The sequence below is a fragment of the Helicoverpa armigera genome, chromosome 13, assembly GCF_030705265.1.
Source record: "Helicoverpa armigera isolate CAAS_96S chromosome 13, ASM3070526v1, whole genome shotgun sequence".
Taxonomy (NCBI): Eukaryota; Metazoa; Arthropoda; class Insecta; order Lepidoptera; family Noctuidae; genus Helicoverpa; species Helicoverpa armigera.
Window position 1 is genome coordinate 9,748,567 of NC_087132.1, and position 25,892 is coordinate 9,774,458.

Here is a 25,892-nt window from a genome sequence, read left to right on the forward strand (position 1 = left end):
ATATAAATTAATAAGAAAATTACAGTACCATTTTACAAAAAATGCCGCATAAATCCAAAACAACCTAAATGAAATATCACGTATTAAGAAGAATGATAACACTAAACTATTATTAAGATGAGCCTTAATCTCAAATCATTAGGTTTAAAGGTTAAGAGGAAAACTAATCGAAAAAATATTGGTTGACAATTTAATATTAATTAATCTTAATTGATATAAATCGCATCATTTATTTTTCGTTTTGTTTAATTGCATTGGTATAATCTCCTAAAGCCGATCAGAACGATCAGTAGTGTTGCGTCGCTGCTGAACTGCGCACGCGTGAACCGTATCGCGACTCCCGCGCAGCGGTTACGAATTAAACATCGAAAATCGAATTTCGTAATAAAAATTTCTCGATTACAGAATCGATTGCAAGTTTCTATTGCATTATTTTGAGTTTCAGTTTTATAATAAAAAAGACGAATTATTAATACGTGCGTTTATAATTTGTGATTTTATATCCATGAAATATTAGTGCAAATATATTTTCAAAATGTCGAACGTACCTCTAGTTCGCAAGGCTATAGTGGGGGCTGCTTTGGCCCATGCCACCCCTTCGAGTCACCCTAACCCTATGACGTTAGATGAGAGTCAAGAAAGCCAATGGACGCCAGCGGCACTTGAAAGGGCCGGATCCACTTTGAAAGCACTGAATCGTATGGCGAAACGACCACCGGTGCATATTGTGTTTGAAGATGTCAGTTACACAGTTAGCTCACATAAAGGTATGTTTTAATTTTAATTTAATAATTAAGAAGTTATATTCTTCTTTGTATTAAAAGTAATTATATACTTACTGAAAGATCATAATCATCATCATCATCATCTCAGCCATAGGACGTCCACTGCTGAACATAGGCCTCCACCTTAGATCTAAACAGATACCAATACTGAAAGATAATTTAAAAAAAAATTCAAAAAGTAAAGGCAAAAAAAATCCTGGGGTTGGATTTTTTTTTTAAAGAATACTCGGGAGAAAATGGTTTGTTTTATTTTTTCGGCTGCGACAAATCTGATAATAAACAAATAAGTAGGCATCATTAACGAAAAAGAAGTTATGTAACAATGTAATGTTTATATTGTGCAATAATTAATGTAAGTTTGTTGAATGTTTCCAACGACCCGAAATAAAAATATTTACAAAATATGGTGATAATGTTTTGATAATCGGCTATCATCTCAATGCAAATTGGTCACACAATAGGGTAGTTTCCAGGGTCGAAATAATGAAATAATATTTAGTCCGCTTTTTAGATAATCAAAAAATATTGGATACGTATTTTTTCTTTTTTTAATTAAACATAAAATGACAAAGATAATACGCTTCAAAAATTAGGAGTGGGGGCCTTTTACGTCACAGTGTCCTGAAAATTGTAGCAACTTGTGACGTCACACTCAACTTTAACACGCTATATCTTAACAAGTTCTGATCCAATTTAAAAAAGAAAAAATACGTATCGCTTAATTTTGGACAATCTACAAGACGGACTAATTATTATTTTTTAGGAAACTACCCTATTATAGAGTGCTATGCATTTTTAAAGAAACTTAAACACCTGATATCATCCAAATATTTAAATAAAAATAAATAATTGTTGTAATCTATCTCAAATCTATATATAGGTATATAAAAAAAATATAAAATTGTTTAAACAAAGCTAGAAAATAAACTAAAAATAAAAATATAATACTAATAAGTTCTATTTAAAAACACCGATTTAAAAAAAAAAAACTTATTAATATATCGATTAGTCTAGACGATAATTTATAGCTGCGTCACTTTGACGTCATTCAAAGCTCGTTTAGAAGCCGAAACTATCATTAAAACTGTTTTCCGGGGCATTTAAATCGGCGTATCAATAATCTTCATAAATTAAGTTTTATTCATATTGAAAGTAAACATAAAGTTCCGCAAAACAACAAGAAATAAGGAATATGAATGTATAAAAAAAGACACACCGAGCCAGATTTTGAAAATTTTTGAAAAAAAGTACCTACGCCGCCTTAAACATACCTTATTTGCCAAAGAAACTATTTCAACATTATTATTTTTTTCGATCATGGTTATAAGAATGTAAAAAAATATATAATCGGATCGTTACTATTATCCAATGATTTTTGGAGTGTTTACGTAAGAAACATCTTAAAATATAATTACAGATCATTAAACAAAAATAGAACTGTAACTATGGTAGGTACTCGTATAAAACGAATAAAATATAATAAAAATACATAAAACAATAATTTTACAATAAAAACACATGATTATATTATTACGTATAAAGGAGAAGCGTACTTAAAAATTCTCAAGTGATTTTATTTTTAATGTACAAATTAATTTTTATTGGCAAAAAATGTGCATACAATTTATGTAAAATTAGGTAAACGTTGTAAAAAGTCATATGTGTTAAGTTAGTAAAAAATGTTGCAGCATACCTATAAAACGATATACATTATATTCAAAGAAAAAAATATAATCCTCATTGGACTAATATTATGATATTTTAAATAAATTATATAATTATTTGACCTTGACCTTAGACTTTTAGAGTAGGAATTGGCTGAAAAATAATATCCGTCAATACCACGTGTATCAAGATTACCAAGGTAAATTCATCTCAAACTAGTGTCTTAATTCTGATACGTCAAATTATTTGAACATCTTTGACATCTATAAAATATATTAGAAGTATAATAATCTGTATATGATACTTCTATATTAGGTACTAGTAATGTTATAAAAAGGATATGTTTTTTGTTTGTGTGTTTGTACCCTGAAAACTCCGAAACTACTAAACCGATTTGAATAACTCTTTCACTGCTGGGAAGCTAGACTATCCCCAAGTGACACAAGCTTAATTTTATTCGGGTACGGGTAGCGATTCCCACAGGATGCATGGGAAACCGCAAACCGTTTATTTATAGTTTATTAGACAAAGAAACATAAATTATTTCATAATTTCAATAAAAAAAATTAAGTAGTAATTGGCAAATAAATGACGCAGTCATAAAATGATTTTGCTATAAACAAATAAATTGTGTCATGAAATTAATTATTAAATCGAATGCATGTGAAATTTTTATATAATCTCGTGGATAATTTATTGATAAGACCAAACATTTGAACATTATTTTGAAAATATTTTTAGGTATTTATAGATTTCTATCATTCCACATCTATATAGATATCTAATAACATAAAAATCAATAAATCAAAGTACTAAGATGATAATCATGACAGGCTCAAAAAAGTATTCATAAAATGCACGCGACAATATATGTATAGGCGATATCCTTACTAATATAATGGAGAGGAAACAGTTTTTATGTTAATTTGCTTGTACCTTCCTAATGGCCCCGAAACTACTGTACCGGTTTGAAAAGTTCTTTCACTGCTAAAAGGTACACTATCGCCATATTTTATCGAGGTACTGAAAAAATTTCTCCCGGTACGTGGGTGAAACCGCGATAAAACAGCTAGTAATTCATACGTGCAGTAGGTACATTAGTAGTTGATTAAAAATTAACATGTCATAATGGGTTGGGTTGTGGTCGTGACCGCGAACGTGCAGTTGGTGACCAAAGGCCTATTGGTCGCGCAAACCGAGCCTAGAATTTAGTTACGTTTAGCGTTGTAATTCAGTATTGTAATACTGTTGAGGTAGTGTTTCTGGATAGCTGTGTTCTGTAATTTGAACAAATCGTTTCAGTAAAAAAAGTGTTTCAATATGATATTGGTTAAAAATATTTTATTTTTGGTTTAAATTAATATCTTTCGTGTAAATTACATTGTGTTCTGTACATATTCACTCTTTCCTGTTATGAATAGAAAGAAAACTGGCAATGGACAAACTTTTCAACAACCCAGCTGTCAGTGGTCTTTCTAACGTTCAAGGTCAATCATCCAACTACACTATCAGGTTTTCATCGTCATAAAATGTAATATAAAAATTAGTCTTATCAAAAAAGTCAAAATATGGTGTATGGAGGTATATTTTAAGCATCACGAATACGCAAAATTAAAAACAAAAATGTGCTTATATTAAACAAATTATGTAAGCGTTTAACGTAATAATAATATACATATAAGGATACCTACTGACACTTGATGAGATATTATTATTTAAATGCAATTTAATTATGAGGATCTCAACATTAGTAAGAGAAGCATAATAATCTATGATCAATTTGATTGATAATGAAAAATATATTAAAGAAACGCAATAAAATCCCCGTAGCTTTATTAATTATATGAAGCCGATTTTATGACTCATAGTAATCCTATAAATGTTTCATGTTCCTAAACATTATCTTGGAATATGATACATAATAAATTATACTACTAAAGAATTAAATGAGATGCACTTTTGATGAGTATTTTTAATACATAGGTATTTGTTACGGTATTATTAAATATACATAATATACAGTCCTGCGCTTGATCTCTCTCTGGTCGTGTCGGATTGCCGTCCCATCGGGCTATGAGAGTGGAGGAATAGTGAGTGCTCCTGTGTCTGCGCAAATGTTCGTGCACTATAATATCTCCTGCGCAGTTGGCTGATCTCCTTACATGAGAAGGCCGATTATCGGCTAGGAGGACATTATCATCATTAAATATACAAGTTATGTAAGGTTGGTTGTAAACAATACTTATATTTAAACGATAGTGCGTGAACTGACTAGCTGGTATTTCAGTGGAAATTCTCTAACCTATTCTAAGAACGGCAATTGACCTTTTACTAACAGCTAGGAAGTGTTTATGTTTAAAATACATAATAATCTTGTTTCATAATGATAGTTCTTTGAAATAGATACTTGTGTAATATATGTATGTCTTGAAGCAAATTGGTCTCAATAATGTAGCTCAGTCTCTTTATCAAAAATGACCCGATTGATCTAAAGTGATAGGTAAACCTAAACCCAAATAATAAATTGCACTCGAAAATATTTCCTTAGACCACTCTCAAAACATAGCTACTTTTAAAATTCGTAATATTTTTTTTTTTGGTTTCATATTTTGATTGTATCACAAAAAAGTCGTGGTGGCCTAGTGGGCAAAGAACCAACCTCTCGAGTATGAGGGCGCGGGTTCGATTCCAGGTCAGGCAAGTACCAATGCAACTTTTCTAAGTTTGTATGTACTTTCTAAGTATATCTTAGACACCAATGACTGTGTTTCGGATGGCACGTTAAACTGTAGGTCCCGGCTGTCATTGAACATCCTTGACAGTCGTTACGGGTAGTCAGAAGCCAGTAAGTCTGACACCAGTCTAACCAAGGGGTATTGGGTTGCCCGGGTAACTGGGTTGAGGAGGTCAGGCAGGGCAGTCGCTCCTTGTAAAGCACTGGTACTCAGCTACATCCGGTTAGACTGGAAGCCGACCCCAACATAGTTTGGGAAAAAGGCTCGGAGGATGATTTTGATTGTATCACAATAAAAGCAGATGGCATAGTCACAATGCCCACTGAATATTCGGTATTGTTCACATTATCGAAAACAATGAAAACACCAGCCAATAGAATTTGCCTACAATATTTCAGCCAACTTTAAACACCTTTACGACAATAACAGTTTCTATCTACGCCATTACTCATATAAACTTTCGAACGATATAGAAATATCTCAAAAGGGACGGTCACGTTGTCACAATAAAACTACTGAAACTATTTCTGACTCCTATCGCCACGGAAGAAGGAATGATTGCGGAGATGCTATAAGGAACATAGGTTAGGCGCCTTCTTGTAGGTCAAAGCAATGGCGGAAGGCGTTATAAGTTACTAAATGCCCATTTTCACCAACAATCTCTTAATCTAAGTGCCACTTAGAATAAGGGCTCTCCCAATTTTGACATAAATAACTATGGATAAGGGATGCCTAAACTTTGGTGAAAACGAATTGGTGAAAATGGGCATAAGACTAACGAGGCGTTCGGGTTCCTTGTCAAATCAAAACCAATCTGTTGAAGATTGGTCTTGATTGATTGGTAATTTTATTGTGCGGGTTCCATAGAAGGCATGCAAAGACGGAGCTAGTAATGTCCCTCGTTCTCCGAAACCCCCACTTCGGCGCGGTACTGGCGGTACTCGCTTAGGAGATTTTGCGTTATGCGTTATGACATCTCCGCTAGTCATTTTGTTCTCCATGCCTGCTACCTCTGATTGCACCCTTGTGTGAGATTCATAGGAAAACTTTGAACTGTTCGAAGTTTTTTTTTTTCATAGTAATCGTTACTTGAATTTATTGTGAAGGGAATTTATGTGTGTTTCCAAAAGGTTTCAAGTTTAGGCACTTATTTTGTTGAATGACATATGCCTAGTAAATAAAACGTTTTGTAGGCAGTTATTTTTTTAAACAAAAAATAAAAGAAAACACAGATCAAACATCTTTTGACCAATGTACATTAGGGTGTCCCAAAAAAATCTAAATCATTTTTTTTAACGCATACCCTCCTATTTTTTTCCTTTTGGTCCAAAACTATTATAAATAAAATTTTATGATGGTAGGACCACGGTAACCCGTGCCGACTTACATTTGAATGTACCTATGTCATACTTGCTCTCTAAGACTAACGCGATCTAACGCGTCGATGTGCTTGTGATTTCTTGTCATTTAGTGATCGAATCATTGTTTTCAAACAGCCAACATGTCACTAGACTTACGCAGTTATAAAAAGGGTATATTTTTAATTAGGGGACCTAAAGCATCAAATGACGGGCTCAAAACTTCCGTCTAATAGACAAGTTCTGGCAGTTTCATTGTACAACTAGCGACCCGCGCCGGCTTCGCACGGAATAACAGTATTTCTCCACTATTTAATGTTTGTTATTGTACATGTAAACCTTCCTCTTTAATCACTCTATCTATTAGAGAAAACCGCATGAAAATCGGTTGCGTAGTTTTGTAGAATTAGGTAAGCTTACAACGGGACACGGGGACAGAAAAAGCGACTTTGTTGTATACTATGTTGTGATATTTGGGAAATTAATTTAATTGTGAATGAAAACGTAAATCTTACTATTCGCAAATGCATTATCTACTGGGAAAAGGCGCGTATTCCAACTAAATCTTTGCCTAATTGGGTGACGAAACTCGTCACCTTGTATCAAGTTTGGAGGGATAAAAGACACAAGACTTTTTAAGCAACGCCATCACGACTTTTTCAGCAACTTAGATATGTAATTTGTTTGATTTTGATTAATAAGAATAAATCGTCATGTCCCGAACCTTTTCCCAACCATGTTGGGGTCGGCTTCCAGTCTTGCCGGATTCAGCTGAGTACTAGAGTTTTATAAGGAGTGACTGCCTATCTGACTTCTCAACCCAGTTACCCAGCAACCCAATACCCCTTTGATAAGACTAGTGTCAGACTTATTGGCTTCTGACTACCCGAAACGACTGTCCAAGATGTTAAATGACAGCCAGGAGAGCAGCCGGCCTAACAGTTAGCGCGTGTTACAGAAAGCACGCGCCTCAGAAGAGCATAGAGGAAATAACTCTTGAAAAACGATTGGATGTATCGTTTTTCAGGGGTTATTTTGTCTTTGGTTATTTTTTTTTCAAAAGAAGATCTTTACGGTACCTTTTATGACAAAATCACCTCTAACTTCATTTCAGTAAAAAGCGAGTTCTTTGATCGATCGCCTTAAAATTAATGACAGTTTTCTACATGAATGTGTCCTACCTTCTAGTCAAATAATGCTTCGTATCAAGAAGAAAAAGTTTCAGCACTGAGAGTTAGTGAACGATGTGGCCGAAAGATCGGTGAAGTTCATGCAAGGCTTTTATTGATTAAGCACAGTAGATGAGGAACAAAAACAATTATTGTTAGGTACCGTCCTAGAACATCGGAAAATTTATCCTGACTGTAAATAAAACGACTTGAAAATGAAAATTTTAACAATGATATTATTTTTCAATGTATATGAGAAGATAAAACATTATTTGGAGGTATTCGAGGTTTATTTTTAGTAATAATAATTAAGATCTAAATCTCTCCATAGTAAGTCAGTACAAATTTTCATGTGAAAACTTTGGCATTAAGTCGGCACGGGTTACCACTGTCTGATCGAGGTAATATTTATTATAGGAGATAATGAGGTCAAACCGAAAAAAATTAGAGGGTATGCGTATTTGAATTCGAGAAAAAAAAATCCCCCTTATGTCTTGGGACACCCTAATGTACATATGTGCTTATGTTAGTTAGTATCAATAAAATTAAACCAAATAAATACATAGCATATTAATGGTTCGCTCTAACTTTGAATACCCGTTTTTATTTTATTTTGATTTGCCTAATATTGGTGAAATACATGTGTAAAGTGCTAATGAGCCTACTCAAAAATGAATTATTCATATGTACATACATATAATCTATCAGGTTTTTATCAAAATTCTTACATTTAATACTATTATTTAGCATATTCACTTCTGAAATAATCCGGTTAGACTGGATAAAGAGCCTAGGCAAAAAATAAAAAACCGGCCAAGTGCGAGTCGGACTCGCGCACGAAGGGTTCCGTGCTAGAGAAAAAATCACGTTTGTTGTATGGGAGCCCCCCAAAATATTTATTTTATTCTAGTTTTCACTATTTTTTATTATAGCGGCAACAGAAATACATCATCGGTGAAAATTTCAACTCTCTAATTATCACGGTTCATGAGATACAGCCTGGTGACAGACGGACGGACGGACAGAGGAGCGAAAATAATAGGGTCCCGTTTTACCCTTTGGGTACGAAACCCTAAAAATAAATTGACAATACACGCGTATATCACAAAAGCCAGTAATTTTCATATACCTACCTTATTTACTGGAAATGGAACGGAAACAATTAGGTACATGAAATTACTAGCTCTGTGCTCATCAGAGTCGGCCATGCGTGAGTTTAGATGGCAATAACATTGTTTATGTATATGTACATGCTTGCATTACGTCATGATTGCATATGCTGGTAATTGATTAAGGGGTAACGCTGTGGAAATAAAAAACCAGCCAAGTGCGAGTCGGACTCGCACACGAAGGGTTCCGTACCATTATTTATAAAAACGCATCTACCTGTTGCCATTATCGAAATCACGCAAAAATTAGCAAAAAAATAACGTTTATTGTATGGGAGCCCCCCAAAATATTTATTTTGTTTTAGTTTTCAGTATTTGTTGTTGTAGCGGCAACAGAAATACATCATCTGTGAAAATTTCAACTCTCTAACTGTCACGGTTCATGAGATACAACCTGGTGCCAGACGGACGGACAGAGGAGCGAAAACAATAGGGTCCCGTTTTACCCTTTGGGTACGGAACTCTAAAAAACTAGCTTCTGTGACTAACCAGTGATTAAATGCTACGACTAAAACCACCTTATTATAAAACGTGGTCAGCTTTAGTTCTAGGTATTGATCATAAACTTGGTTTGGGACAATGGTTTAAGCCTAGTTGGTACTAAAGCTGGTACTTTGTAAGACCTGTATGTTTTATACTAAGATGGAAAGTGTCTAAAAGTTTGTACAGAACATAAAGTATATTATAAAGACCTAATTCCATAAAAAAATAACTCAAATTGCACAAATTGCACTTAACCAAAAGGTTAACAATCTTGATAAAAATTCTATTTAAAAAATCAGTTTAGAAAAATAAACATTTATTTGTTCAATACGTGTTGGTATAAAACAGTCCTATCTAAATTGCTTAACTTTTAATCAGGTAGTAATCGAAGTATAATAATAAAAAACAACAAAATACTTCTATAAATAACTCCTCATAAAGTAGGTTATCATTTCAAAAATTGCGCTGTTGGTAGGTATGTCATAAAGTCTAGGTCAAATATAAAAAAGTTGAATCAAAATCGTGATAATACAAACCGCAAAACGATCTCACCACATCATAAAATTATGCAAAACTTCATCGAAACCACACTTTATGTGGTCCTATTATGTCAATATAAAACCAAATAAAAAGTTGTATAATAGTGTGTCAGAACTTAGAACTTTTAACTACTACTTCATCATCCTCATCCTCCGAGCCTTTTCCCAATCTGGAATCTTGACCTTGGAATATCTAATTTGAATTTAAACCAAAATCTTCAACCAGATTTCTAAAAAATGATTCACACGGATGTGAAATACTACAAAAGACACATTTATACTTGAACACGATACCACCTGCCTAGCCTTTTCCCAACTATGTTGGGATCGGCTTCCAGTCTAACCGTACTCAACTAAGTACCAGTATTTACATATGTATATCTGACCTCCTCATCCCAGTTACCTGGGCAACCCAATACCTAAGAACTATACGGTAAGACTGCTTGTGAGTCTTAGGGCAATAGCGCACTAGCGGCTTGGCCGCAGCGGCCAGGTCGCGCGGCCAGGCCGCAGGTATCGATTTGCAACGCGGCCAAAACCACGGCTACGATCGTCAGTTGCACGTACAGCGCGCTTCAAAATGGACGTTGAGGAAATAGCAGTGCTTTTGTATCTTATAAGTAAGAAGCGGAAAAAGAAAACGAAAAAATACAATTTTCCATACCGAGTTCGTTTTTTTCAGTTGTGCTTAAGTTTTCATTTCCAAATATATCAATTATTTCTTCCCAGATTAACCTTTTTATATCTCGGTTGGCATAATCTTCACAGGACATGTCCCACAACGCCCTCCTCGTCTCGATTTCTGTTATAAATCTTTCCTTGTCGAAAGACATTGCGATAATTACAAATCACGCTGTAGCTCTACAACACGTCCGGCCGCCACGGCTAGTGCGCGCACACTGGTGATTTTACTACAATACTATAGATCTCAGTGGCCGCAGCGACCAGCGACTGAACACTGGCCGCAAACGCGCCGCTCCGATCTCGCTGGCCGCTGCGGCTGAGTGTGGCCGCTGGTCGCGTGCGACCAGGTGCGCGCGCTCTGTGGCGATTTCATACTAAGGTATCTATCTCGATGGCCGCCGCGACCTGGCCGCTGCGGCCAAGCCGCTAGTGCGCTATTGCTCTTAATGGCTACCCGTAACGACTGCCAAAGATGTTCAAATGATAGCCGGGACCTACAATTTATCGCACCTTCCGAGTCACAGTACTTGTACACAACACTAATTATAAATACCAACTTAGATAATAATAGTCTACGTTAAAAATATGTTTTCATAATTTAAGTACTAAAACGCCTACCTAACGCCTCCGAAATTTCCTTTGAGGCGTGACCATTAAAGAAACAAAAGGGCCCCTTAAAACTATATACCCTTCATGAACAAAACCAAGTTGGAACTTAAAGTACTTAACGATAACTAATGAATAAAGTTTCTCAATTGCTTTTACGCATTGTTCAAATGTATTTGTAAGGCTTCTGACTGGTGGAAAATTGTGTGTAAGTACTTACCACGAAATTACACTGATATTGGGAATATATTTTCAGTCACCACTGAAAAGAAATCAATTAAAGAAAGCTTAACTGAATTATTAAACATCGTTGTTGAAACGTAAGTTGTAAGTATCAAAGAACGGAAATAATAATAATAAAAGAACATTATATTCACAACAGTATAAAAATTACGTTGAAAAAGGAAAACAAACAAAATTGCCCACAAATAATTTTAAAATGGACACGAAACCATTTGAAATGTGAGAATTATCAAGTCGAGAGAGAGCCAGTGCGCAAACATACGCGAGAAACAATTGATTTCCTATTATCTTAGAAATTAAACTCGTACAAGCAATTAATACAGTGAGAACAATAATCATAATCACGGTACAACAGAGCAAAGATGATATTAAATCAACATTACTTTATGACTTATAATGAATATTTGCATCATTTATTAGCAATAGGTATGTTCGTTACTGCGTTACGCATACGCGCATGCGTGGATGTTTCACTCCATTTGCTATTGAGGAAAACACTTGCACTATTGCTTGGATCTTAATGAAACCTAAAACATTATACTTGTTGTAGAAATTAGAACATTATACTTGTAGAGGCTGAATGTACAAAAATAAGGTCATTCGTAAAATAGTAGGTATTTATAAAAAATAACATACAAAGACAACGCATAAAGGTCTCATCTTTTAGGTAAGGATGTTTTTTAAGGTCATTCATAAATAGATTATTATATTAGAGATAATTAAAAAAATAGAAAATACAAAGAAAAACAATAGTTTAGCCATACCTTTTAAACATATACATATTTACCAATATTTTCTCTTTTTGCAAAAGAAGCATGGCAATTTTTTTAACCAGTTCCAAAAAAGAGATGGTATCTTATTTCGGTTTTATCTAATTTATTTTAATGTTTTACCTCAGAACTTGTTGCCAATGAACTCATTTGAAACTTTTTTTTGAAAGGACAAGGTCTCAAATTGGTCCCATTTGAATCTCATTAACTTTGGTTTGGCAGATTTTAATTATGCCTACTCAAAAAACGACGTTTGGTAACATTCTCCAAAATCTAAATTATCGGAAACAAAATGAAAACTAAGAACTAAAGATTTATTTAGTCGGTCATTAATGTTTTGTTTATTGCAAAAAAAAATATATTTTATCCTCTACGAAAGACAAAAATATGCACAATCTAGCAGAAATCTTAATTTTTCTTTTAGAGATCAGTGACTTTAAAGACTGAGGTAACTTTGAATTTCACTGCATTTATCTCGATCTTACAGGTCATTGACACATTGTCTTCACTCCTCGCGCTTACTTTCATACCTGCATCGATTCACTTAGTTTTCTTTTACACTCCTACACTACCTGTGCCTACACAACGTGTTAATGCGTAAAACGACTTTTGATTTAATTTACCAAATTCTAAGAGAAAAAAAAATCGTTACATTTTTTATGAGCTAAACGATTCTTGGAAGATTCATTTTTGTTAGGCGCAAAAACTATTTTTTAAAATATCTTTTTACCCACGTAATCGATGTGGTCCAAAATTTAATTCTGGAGGGTAGTAATTAGGTAGCAACTCTGGGTGAAAAAAAAAACACAATACTTTTGCGCCGTTTCTTCACACTGGGAAAAGTGACAGCCATCCTGATATCAGAATGGCTGTCACCTTCGGATGCTGAATATCTTCAAAACCACGAGGGTAGCAATTGGTAGCAACTAATGGTAGCTGGTAGCAATTAGGTAGCAACTTTCTATATGTATTTCGAGAGGATCGGAGAGTTGTGACAGGGATCCTGACGTAGACCGGTATCTCTCGGTACTGGGATGAATTAAATATAAGTGTCAATAACCACTTCCTAATTACGGAGGGTAAACCCACTGGAAGTACAATGAACATAATTATTTATCATTACTGTTACCATTGTATGCAAACTAGAGGTATGTACAAGTAGGTATATGTCAAAGTTCGACACGTTGAGTAATTTCGATGCATTTTTAGGAAGTTAAATTATATTTTGCATGATATATATGTTCATTGTTATCATAATAAGCTAAGTTTTTACGGCAAATATAATATAATTTTTTTTTTTTTTAATGTTTTGTTATGCCAAATAATATGTAAAGTCAGTTCCCACAACACTAGTTATTTAAAACCACCAGTTATTTTACAATACTACAAAATAAATAAATATTCTCAAAATGAAGCATTTTGTCAAATCTTCTTTAACAATTCACCTTTATGTATTACTAGCTTCCGGCCGCGACTTCGCCCGCGTAATGTCCGGTTATATCGCGTTTCCATGAGAATTCTTCAAAAGTCCAGGATAAAAACTATCCTATGTTCTTTCTCAAGATCACCTCTATCTCTGTACCAAATTTTATTAAAATCAGTTCAGTGGTGTAGACGTGAAAGCGTAACAGACAGACAGAGTTACTTTCGCATTTATAATATTAAGTAGTAGGGATTTTATTTCCCGATTTTCAGCATTGTTTATAATACGACAAAGAGCTATTTTCATTTCAGTAGAGTTCCAGAAATTAATAATTACTGTGATTATCTTCATTACGTAATTAATTTCTGAGAAATCTCTTTAATTAACTTTAATAATTTATCAATAAATGAATAATTATTCAGGTGTACCTACGTATGAAATAATAATGTGTGTTTCAGGGCACGTTAAACTGTAGGTGCCGGCTGTCATTGAACATCTTTGGTACTCGTTGCGGGTTAGAAGCTATTCAGTCTGACAATTAGTCTTACCAAGGAGTATTGGGTTGCCCGGGTAACTAACTGGGTTGAGGAGGTCAGATAGGCAGTTCCTTGTAAAACACTGGTACTCGGCAACATCGTCGACTGGAAGCCAACCAACCAAGTGAAAAAGTCCAGGCAAATGATGAAGAATTTATTACTAAATTGAAATAATTATTCAGGTGTACGTATGAAATAAAAATGGCTAGTGGTAGTATAAATTGGTGAAGCACGAGAGGCGTACAGTTTGCACCTCGTTACGTGAGGAAAAATTAATAAAACCTACCGCTGCCGACGATAGTCACATCCGAATGCATTCAACTGACACAATGATAACAAAACACTGGAAGGGACATGCAAAAATCCAACAAAATAAATAAACATTTCATTTTTACTGCTATACACGAAAAGAGATTATTTTTGAGAATTTTTATGTAGTGGGTGTCTACACACGTAATTAGGCCCAATGATGAGTAGAATGATCCCAAAAGAGACAGTTATTGTTTTAAGATACCTAAATACAAATTCGTAGGTACATAAAATAAGAGTACAATTTTGTGTTTATTATTTATTTGAGCTCGCAATAAAATCCTTCCTGTATTCGAGGCCACAAGTTCAATTATTTCCGTATCAGCCCAAAAGATGAATGAAATCATTTATTTAATAGGTAGAGAACCGGAATAGTTATTAATTTATATTCATAGCTAAAATTACTTTGTTTTGATTGTATTTGATCTCGAGATTGTGTTTGTTTCGCTCTGCTGACCAAGTTAGCTTAGTTCGAGCGTAACTCTTTGTTATTTATAAAATAGGTAAGTAATAATACCAAAAAGGGCTTAAAAAGGGATGCCAAAAATTATTCAAAATTAAATTTTGAATTGTACAAAATATACATCCGAAGAAGTCACAGGCCATGCTCTAGTAGTTTATTAATTGATTGATAAACTGCAAATATAGAAAATATGGTCGATAAAACTACAATAAACCGCTTGAAAACTGGTCCACTTCTAGCCACAGCACATCTTCGCAACACTATCCATATCGATATGCAATTTGGCAGTTTCGCGGCTTCGCTACGAATATGCGATATTCGGCAAACCTATCGCGGCTCCGGCCGATATATACCGCGGACGTGACAGAGATTTTGTCTGTTTGCACCGTGATTCTGTGCCTCGTTTATTTTTGGTATGGCTCTTCTAGTTTGTTTGTTTGCATGTTATCTTTAGTTTGGAGTTGTGTAGTTTGAGTGTTATAGGGTGGTGTATTGAATTAAGGCGGTTAAGGATTTTGTAGGTTGTTAGATTGCTTATCTGTTAAGGTTCTATTATTGAAAAAGGTACGGAAAAAAAGAGTGGTGACCAATTTTTTTATCTTACGATCAATAGTTTTCTTAATATTTCTATTGAAGTTTGCGACTAAAATTGTTATAGTTGTATATCATTAGGTATAAATCTATTTTTTTCTGACTGATCTGATGGTTTCGCGTAGATATTTTAACCTTTACACAATATCACTTTTAAAATAAAGTTATGTAGATTTAGCTCAAATGTTTGCCTTGATTTTTGGACCATGATACTAATAATTTTCGAACCGCAAATCAATGATGACTGTCTAGAATTTGTTTACTTTTTTAATTGTTCCTTATTCACGCCTTTCTTAGGTCCTGGATTTCGATGAAATTAGCAATAATATAGTTTATCTACCAAATAATATTACATATACGCTATTTTTCCCCGGTAAGGAAAGTATTACCTACGAGAATCGGGGAAACTGCTGGTAGAAGCTAGTAAGTATGTATAATTATTTGATTAAAATCTGAGATGACAAGCCGTTTATCGAGCTATTAATAACTAAGTGCTACCCACTCAATGTCAATATAATTACAGGTTTTATAGCAACAATGCAATAATTACATAGAAACGATTAGTTAGTATTTAATCCATTAAATATTGCGATAGACTTTGGTTTTTCCTTTATGATAGCTTAGCCTTTGACGTTTGCGCGTAAGGAGTATTTAATATGGTTCTATTACATTACTTATATGACGTAGGTATTATATGTATGCATCCGGATTTAAAAATAGACGTATACATATCTAGGTGTATGTCCAAAAATCTATTCTTATATATTTTGTTCGTTCATTGATCGTTTAAATTATCCCGCAAACATCATCTTTTAACTAGGGTCCCTACACGCTTGCTAAACCCGTTGTGTGTCGCAAGACACAAACAATTGATTTTCTATTGTTTTATAATTAGCGACATACAAGAAGCTAATCCATATAGAACAGAAAATGAAAAAAATCTCCTAAATTATAGTTAAAGCGTCATTTTGATCGTGTATAAATAAGAAACCGAACATTTTGTAAGGATGTTTTTCTTCATAATAATATACTTATTGCACAAGAATACGTAAAATAGAACTAATAGGTAACTTTTTTTTCCACACATGTGACTCTCACGTGTTGAGATCTAAGATTATTAAATTTTATCTTGTTAATATGTTTTAAAAGAAGAACTATGTAAATAAAGATTAATTTTATTTAATTGTGTTAGGTAGTTTATAAGCGTTTAAAATTTTGTTTTTATAAATACCAGTTTCTGCCAGCGGTTTCACCCGCTTCCCATGGGAACTCTTGCATGAACCCGGGTAAAAAGATGCCTATAACCTGCTTCGATAAATGGGCTATCTAACACTGAAAGATATTGCAAATTGGCATAGCAGTTCCTGAGCTTAGCGCGTTCAAGCAAACAAACAAACACTTTTGCTTTATTAAATTAGAGTCTAGTATGGTATCATTATTTTATCAATGTTCCTTTGTTCTACTCCCTTCTGAGTCCACACAGAAATACATTTTAAACATCTTTGTTGTTAACTGTAGGTAAGTAGTGCGAGATGAAAATCAAAGCTAATCTAGTTATATAAGAATGCTAAAGCTGCCTAGCTGTCTCCATAACGGTATAAACTAACTGTACCGTGTAACAAAAAATCTATTGATCTCTTAGTCATGCTCACTCCATTGATAAATCTACATTGAGCCTTTATTTATTTGACAAAAATATATTTGTTCCTCCGTGTCACACTGAGACTGACTTTAAAAATGTAGAGGATCAAAAAGCTGAAGAAATACTTGATATAAATACTACAAGAATGCATAAAATAGAAACATTAAAAATGATGATTCACTTTTTGCACTTTTCAAAATGTCGGTTTTGAATCAGGTATCCACACGTGCCGCAAATAGAGCAACTAATTTATGGAAATCTATTCTAGTCCAATGAGACTCATAAAATCCAAAAATCAATGGACTAAAACTAGATAAACCAGTTCTTCCAAAATTGTTATATGGTCATAACCTTACCCTGACCGATGACCATGTGTCGGTCCAAATGACCTTCGAAAATATACTTTTTTATGTCATCCAAAAATAGAGTTTCTTTTCAAGTCTACATATTTATTGCTTGCAAGATTTTATAATTTTCCTTCTTACACTAAGTACACTAAGTACTCTATTACGATAGCCAAACCATTTTTAGTTTTCTAATCGCCAATTGGACCAATCAAAATTAAAAGTTATTTATTCAAAGTAGGCTGAAAATCAGCACTTTTCGAAAGTCAAATTTACAAAACACGCCCGCCCTCCGCCCTTCCTATGTGTTTTGCTGGGAAGAATAGGCGGCAATTTTAAGGCTGGTTATGGTTTGGTTATCGTTATCAACTCATGCCTATCCTTTCAAAAATAAGGTATTTTAGGCCCCTTACTTTTACTATAAACTATAAAATAATAAGGACTGTTAGGCCCCAGTTATTATTTTACGCCAATTAGGCTGTCAAAGAAGTTTTAGGTAAATAAATATTTTCGAGGAAAGGTTGTCAAGATAAGAATTAGGGTCAGACTTAGCTTGGAGTTTTAGGTTTATCATTATTGTTTACTTTAAGTCTAGATTAGGAAAAGCCTAATCTACTTTGTGGGTTTCTAACACTTAGCTTGATAAAAATGATTGAAAAAAGGTCGGTCTTTGAGACCTTGAAAGTTATCCTTTTGTACTGAAGGGTTAGTTTTAAAATAAAGCTTTAGGATAATAGGTACCATTTTAAAGATTTTTAGGGTTCCGTACTCAACTAGGAACCTATATAGTTTCGCCATGCTTATCTTGCGTCATTTATCTGTTATTTTACGCTTTAAGAATTTTATATATGGCCCCACATCTAAATCTGATTTTGAATTCTACAGTCTTTAATCTATTTTTTATTGCCTAGTTAAAAAAAAAACTTGTCTTAACCAGTTTGAACCCTATACTTTTTTACTTGCTAAATAAATGATCAATTTGATACATTATATTCATGAGAATCAACTAAAGAATACCTACTAAAAAAGCATCTTATCAAAATATTTTTCAATGTTAAGTGAAATTGAAATATTAAAATCTACAATTGTCGACGGATCCATCTCGAATGTTCGACAAGCTAATTTAGAACAAAACGGATCCTAAATTAATTCTACCCGATTCTTAACAACTTGAGGTTTTCAAATTGCGAATTTCTTGATTCAACGTAGAGAATTTTAAGGGCACCGTTTTAATTAGTTTCGGAAAACGTCGGAGGAACTTTGGTACTGGTGATCTTAGTTAAGTATCAATAAGATAGATGGATATGTAAAATGCGTCTAAAGTATACTTTAACCAATTAATCGAATTTGGTATTTATTTTTGACGGTCGTCTTTAAAATTAGAATATAGATTACTGCGTAGTGTCCGAAATTTAAATTAATTTATTTGTAAGCTGAATGTTCTAGACTCTTTTTGCCACAATGATACATTGATAAATTATTTAATTCTATTCGAAATCTGTGCCAAATCAAATGATAAACAAATCTTAAATTCATATAAATACACACTTTTTTAATTCGTATAGATCGCAATGCAGAAAAGGTCAAATAGATACTAAAAATAAATAAAAAACTGTCATTATCATAGCGTTAAATAGAACATTCACGTGCATAAATATTTATTTAATAAAGGTCAAACTGAAATAAAAGACAACTACAGTATCATGTTTTATTTTTGTGTATTTTGTCTGGTAAAAATTAAACTTATTCATTAAATAGTTTCGATTAAATATATAATCTACAAAATGAATGATCCGTTCAAAGCAGAGTCAGTCGCAAGCGCTATCATTACCGGCTCTCAAATTCTCGATTCTTATGAATTGCAGTTCTCATATCCAACCATAGAACAAGTATAAAACACTATACCGTCTTCCAAATGCCGAATTCCACCAAAACTCATGAGCTTCCTTAAGCACACGCCAAATATATTCGTCCATTCAAAGTGATAAATAGACATGGTACACCCAAATAAGTAACACGTCATCAATCGCCACAAATGGCGAAACGAAGACGCAAGAAATGTAACAAAATGGAAATTGGTGTAATTTGTTCTGCTCATACCGTGAAACACCCGTTTCCTTCAGTCTATTCGTAATATCGCCTGGCCTGCCAATATTTTTTACATAGACTGTCTTGACATGAAACAAATCTATTGAGAAGATTGATTTGAGTAGTGAATAAAGTGTGATTTGTTTGAGTTTAGGATAACAGTGGGCAGTGTTAGTCGATGTACAATGTGCATTGAAAAATTGTTTTTGATTGATTCATGAGTCGAGCTAATAACTCCTACCTCTCAAGTGCCAGTGTAGAGTTCTTGTCCAGTAAGCTATACTGTAGCTTTCCCAAGGTATATTATGTATTTTCTAAGTATGTCTACTACACTACCAACCTACGGCGAAAGCCTTTGAAGGAAACTGGATCTAAAAATCTGAAATATTCAACACTATTTTCTTCTTTGAATGGGAAGTCAATATTTAATCGGAAATAAACTTCTATACCTAATATACTTGGTTAACTATTTACATACCTATATAATTATACTTAAAAAAAACCTTGTAATGAATTCCAATTTTTCGCCAAAGTACCCGAAGAAAGTGTCCTATAATTGTCTCCAAGGTCAGTCTGTATCGACATCGTAAACTTACAATGGCACAGTCAAGAATGTAATAACGCAGAAAGAAAGTAAAGATCTAATAAAGACCAATAAAATACGTATCTTGGACTCCTTGATTGATTCGGGTTTGTTTTTTATTCTGATCGTTCCGGATTTGACAAAATGGCACTGGAACCTCTTTGAGGTCACGACCTTGAATTTCAGACAAAAACTCTATTGTGTATTGAAAGATATAATGTAAGCTGAGATCTGTCTAGCGAAAAAACTTGTTCCAATGCTTTAGTTTTGATTGTGACGAACATTATTTTTGGGTATACTATAACAACCAATTTACTTTACAACATACGATTCTACATATAGGTACGATCTAAAAGGCCTTTCAACAAATGCTACGAAGATTAGTCGGGGTGAATTAGCATTTTAATATTTGATATGTTTTCAAGTTTTTTTCATTTGATATTTCAAGCTTAAATTAGCATAATAGTTCATTCTAAGCTCAACTTTTAAATTATTAAACTGATATTAGAAACCAATTTTACTTCAAGTCCTGCTAAAAAATACTTCAATCGTTAAAAACTCTGACTGCCTGAAATTCCAGCCTTTTTTTTTCAAAGAATAAGGAAAACAAAAGACAGTTCCCATTCGAGGCCTCTGCAAACTGTTCAAAAGGTATCAGGAAGCCTGCTATACGTCTTATAGAGAGACAAGACCGGTAATGTAGGCCGTATATCTTGGTAAATCTCGACGACTATTGCCGAAAATAATATGCTCTCTTTTGAAAAACGATTGTGCACATCTAAAGATACGATGGAGATATTTTAAAGCGGTTTTACGTGGCATTCTTTTCGTTTTTTTTTTTTGTGTTGTGCCATTATTATGCGATTTTACATAAAATGATCATAAATATCATAATTATTCTTGTTTTTTTTTTTAATTTAAAATTACTTTTTTACTATTTAAATAACTACCTATAATTATGTTATCAGGTGTTATTTTTTGGTCATCAGAAATACGATAGATAGATACATACGCTTTTTTACGTCCAATGTATCACACAGACATTTCTTTTTTTGCTAGACCTCAGTTCCGACAGCCGCGTGTTAAACGTATTTGTGAAAAAAAAACAATTCAATTGTTTTTAAACCACATTCGTGTTTCAAATGTTTCGACCGCTCATCAATCCGTTTGAACACGCAAACATAAATAAACTTAGATTTATTATATTTTGAAGAAGATTATTTATAGAAAGTTACTTAGGTATATCCTAATACTTACACAATGCAAAGTTGCTTTTATTATTTATTACACTTAGTAACAGGTATGAAATAGAAATATCTCAAGTACATTTTATAGCTTTCAGTGTAAAACAAACTTCATAAGGCAAAGAAACGATGGTTCTACCAAGTTGCTTATGCTTAGGAAAATCGTTTTCTCGCGAATTTCAACCAAGCCATAAAATGGAATTTCCTAAAACAAACGTAGGCCAGAAAAGCTTAACATTTAATTTATTAAAATTTGAATAGGCCGCTACTTTAATGAATTTTGGGGTTATGGAAATTTGTTTTATTTTAAACGGCGCTGTAGGGATAGATATCCTTCAAATAGTTTGAAACTCAAATGTTTGTCGGAAATGTTACATTTCCATAATTTTCTATGGGTTTTGCTCTAAAAATACGCTGGGTAGTCTCTTCGTTTTAGTTACTACTTCTAGCTTTCTTCCTGATTACTTTATTGATAACGTAAGTAAATGTTTGATTTTGATATCTTCTTTTTAAAACAAGAGTTTCTAAAAAAATACTACAGAAAACCCAATCAACTGCGCACATCCGATCCTTTTCCCAAACACCCTTTTACATCTTGTCGACCGTATTCAGAGGAAGTACCACCATAGGGGCGTTTCCTCCAAAAGATCTACCACCAATCGTCTCGGCCTTGTAGAAGTGCACCCTAGCCGATTGTTTGGGAAGTGAGCTACCGCATTTTAGATGACCTACATCTGTAGATTTATCGGTTGACGTTATCGGTGTAGTAAGAACGGGTCTTAAAAATGCATTATTTTGTATTTTTAAGAAGTTTTTTTTTTGTTGTAAATAAGTTACCAGGTTATGTAAATTAATTGACAGTGTAATAAAATGTAATGATATCCCTGCTATTAATTACCTACGTAATAGATGAGTAATGTATGTATGTGTAGATTTTTTGTAGCTATACGTAAGTGGTAGGTATAAAAAACGGAAGTTTTCCATGCTCGTGGGAACTTTATGGTGTAAAGTACAGGCAAATTCTACAAGTATAGCTAGTTTTACTAATGAAATTAGCAGTGTTTTCAATTCACATTTTAGTAAAGCGATAATATTCTAAAATTGTGTTGACTCAACTTTGCACAGTGGTTTTTAAAGGTTTTGTATGTGAGTAGAAAAACATTGAAATAACTTAATAGTTTATTTATCTAACGCACTATTTTTTAGACCCTTTTCTCACGCACTACTGGTCCGATTGGAAAAAAATCTTTGGATGTTACTCCATTTGTCAAGAAAGGCAATGAGCTACTTTTATCCCGATGCGCAGCGTAGTTTCCGCAAGACAAGAATGAAGCCAATGGACGAAACTAGTGTAAGAATACGAGTTCCTCCTTATCGATAAAGCTAAGCAAAAAACTTTGAACAATAGGATGGTTTGATAGCAATCTTTATCACAGGAAACAGCTTTATTTGAGCCTAGAGTACAACGTACACATCTAATATTTGCTATGTAGTAGAAAATTTTCCCACTACAATAATCACGTTTTATTTACAATGGTTAAGATTTTGGACAGGCATTTAACTACATTAAGTTATACATATGTAGGTATATAACGTCGGTGGTTTCATGACTGCTAACCGCAAACTTTTCTACTTTCTAGTACTTACACTTTCACATTCCAAGAATCCATGATCTATGAAGTCTAAGCTAAGATTAGAAATCTCACTACATTTTTAGCCTACCCGTACAATGCAGTTCAGATGTCTAAAGTAAAAGTACTTTAACTTTTACTTTTGATGAAGAAACTGGCCGTTACTAATGACATGCTCAGTACGTATTTCAATTCTCCATAATTGTTTGGTTTTAATTATATTCTACGCAACGATTTTTTACTTTAAAAAATTATGAAAAAATCCACAATGATGACATGCAAACAATGATAAATAGCACATCGATCATTGAAATATGCATAAAAGAAAAAAATAAGAATTCCTTCAAGAATCCCGTTGATTGCATTTGCCATTACAAGATGAACAAATAGTAATAATTGATGATTTACAATGTTGTTGTTTATTTATTTCCTGTTAATTGTTGGTAATCGATAGCAAAAAATGCGGTTTTTGTTCTGTTTTTAATCCCTCTATACACCGCGTGTTTTATGTCACTTAAAATATATGTATAAGGTGTGTAGTAAGTGTAGATTTTCATTTTTATTCTCTTTGACAATCATTCACCTCTTTGGGAAGTCGGTTAAAAACACCCTGTTTTGATACATTAAAGAACAAAAAAATCTTTCAGACTTATTACGCAATGAATACACTTCCACGCATAAAATATGAACCACTTACACTTTTTGTCGTAAAAACCTGACTCATTCGCAAAAACTCAGTAAGTAAACAAGTATTATGAAATAGTTTATATCACACCGCACACAAAATGCATTCACTCGAGTTACGCTGTAGATGCAGCTTCACTTTCGCTGCGGAGTTGCAACACGGCTTTCTACGTTGACCACGGAGTAAGACAAGAACAGAGATACCATAGGTAATGCAGGTAGGTCAGGCGTCTTCTTCTAGGTCAAATTCGTGCGGTGGGCATGACCAAAACGATCGGATAGGAGTGAACTAACGAGCCGTTCGGGTTCTTTGAAACATCTGTCAACGATTTTTGGTATTACTAAAATTGCCGGGTTTAAAGAAGGCGTATATGGGTGGATACAGTGACGTTCCTCGTTCCCCGCATTTTGGTGCGCTACTTGCTTCGGCGATTTTCCGTTATGGCACCTCCGCTAGTCATTTTGTTCTCCGTGTCAACGACCGACTCAAGGCGAGCTGCATAATTTCTTTTGTTTGCGCACTCGCAGTTTATAAGTGCGAAGATTTTTTTTATTCACTTCCTTTTTTTAATGATTTTATTTTTATTACCGGTTTTTAAGTGTATGCCGTAATTAATTTCACTTTCTGTGTGTTTTATTGTTTGTAATGAATAAGTCAATGTACTTTCTTTATTTTGTAACTTGTAACGTAATTGTATTAATGTTTCCTTTTCTTTTTTGTACTTATTGACTTGTATTACTTGGATTTTGTGACCTGGTCCTGGATAATTTGTGTGTTTTGCACCTTCTACTTCCCTTGTTTTTAGAAAAATCAATTTTCAACTGATCGTTTTTGATAGGTACCTAGTTCATGTCAGAAAATTAAAAAGATGTTGTGTTCATTTTAAGTTACCTTAGCCTAAGCCTAGGTTACTTATGTTTTTTTTTAATATTACTTATTCAGATTTATAAATTAGGTATAAATCCAAGAATCTTTTTTCCTGAAACCTTTTCTAAGATTCAGAAATCCAGAGAAAAATCTCCAATTTTAATAATTCATGAATTATTTCTTCCCACTCTTTTTACGAATAGAGGATCAGGGAACCTAGTTTTAAAAAATGTACCGTTTACAAAATAAATTATTTCCTAGCACTAAATAAAAAATATTTGGATTTGGTTACATTTGGAAATTTTGAATTTACATCTAGATCTTTTAGATAAAATATGCTGCAAGGAGAGATTAACAATCGGTATATTATCATATTTATATACCTTGTGAATAACCATTTTTATACATGGCCATATTACACATAAAAAACTCACCTTGCCAAAGCAGATCGAATCAAAATTGCAATACTTCTAATATTCAAATAAAAACCTGTAGCAAAAATTTAAGCACTCTTTAAATAAAGTTCCCAATCCGAACACATATGTCTTTTGTGGACTGTACACGTTCCAGTCTATTCATTATTAAAAAGGGTCCAGATGTAAGGCAATCAATAAGAAGTCCGTTTTCACCCACAACTTGACCAAAGGATAGTATCATCATAGAGGTAGGAATATAGCGGAGATGCCATAAGGAAGGTAGGTCAGGCACCTTCTTGTAGGTCAAACGGGTGGCTATGACTAAAACGATCGGTTACGAGTAAACTAACAAGGCGTTCAGGTGCTTTTGGTATTTTTTGGCTTTTGGACTTTTGGTATTACAAAAAATAGCCGGGCGCAGAAACGTTCCTTATCCCCCGACACACGCATTTTGGCGCGCTACATTCTTAAGAGATTTTACGTTCTGGCACCTCCGGTAGTCGTTTTGTACTTCATGACATTTACTCACAGCTTGACCAAAGGATAGTATAGGGATATTCAATCTTTCTTAAGCACCGTGTCATTGGAAGGTTCATTTTGTTAGCTTCGGCCGAACCAGTATTGGTACAAATAGGTACACGCTTGTATATTCCATATTTGAATATTTAAAGATTCGAAAAAGTATGAGTACAACTCGGTCTACGCTTATACATTCCATATTTGAATATTTAAAGATTGACGTTGGCTGTCTAGTTTTAAAAATATATATTAGATAGAAAATAAGGTTTTAAAATTCGAATGTCTATTCCCTATTGTGGTATTTCTTAGGGTCCCTTAAATGTTATAACTCTTATACGATCACTT

General features: G+C 33.6%; 1 protein-coding gene across 1 annotated transcript in view; it reads left to right on the forward strand.

Moving 5' to 3' along the window:
* The first annotated feature begins 287 nt into the window (after window positions 1–287).
* Window positions 288–25,892, forward strand: part of LOC110373348 (ATP-binding cassette subfamily G member 4) — a 55,020-nt gene continuing 29,415 nt past the window's right edge. The window contains exon 1 of the mRNA XM_064037531.1: window positions 288–767. Within this exon, the coding sequence (XP_063893601.1) occupies window positions 536–767 (232 nt within the window). The 5' untranslated portion in view covers window positions 288–535. The remainder of the gene's footprint in view (window positions 768–25,892) is intronic.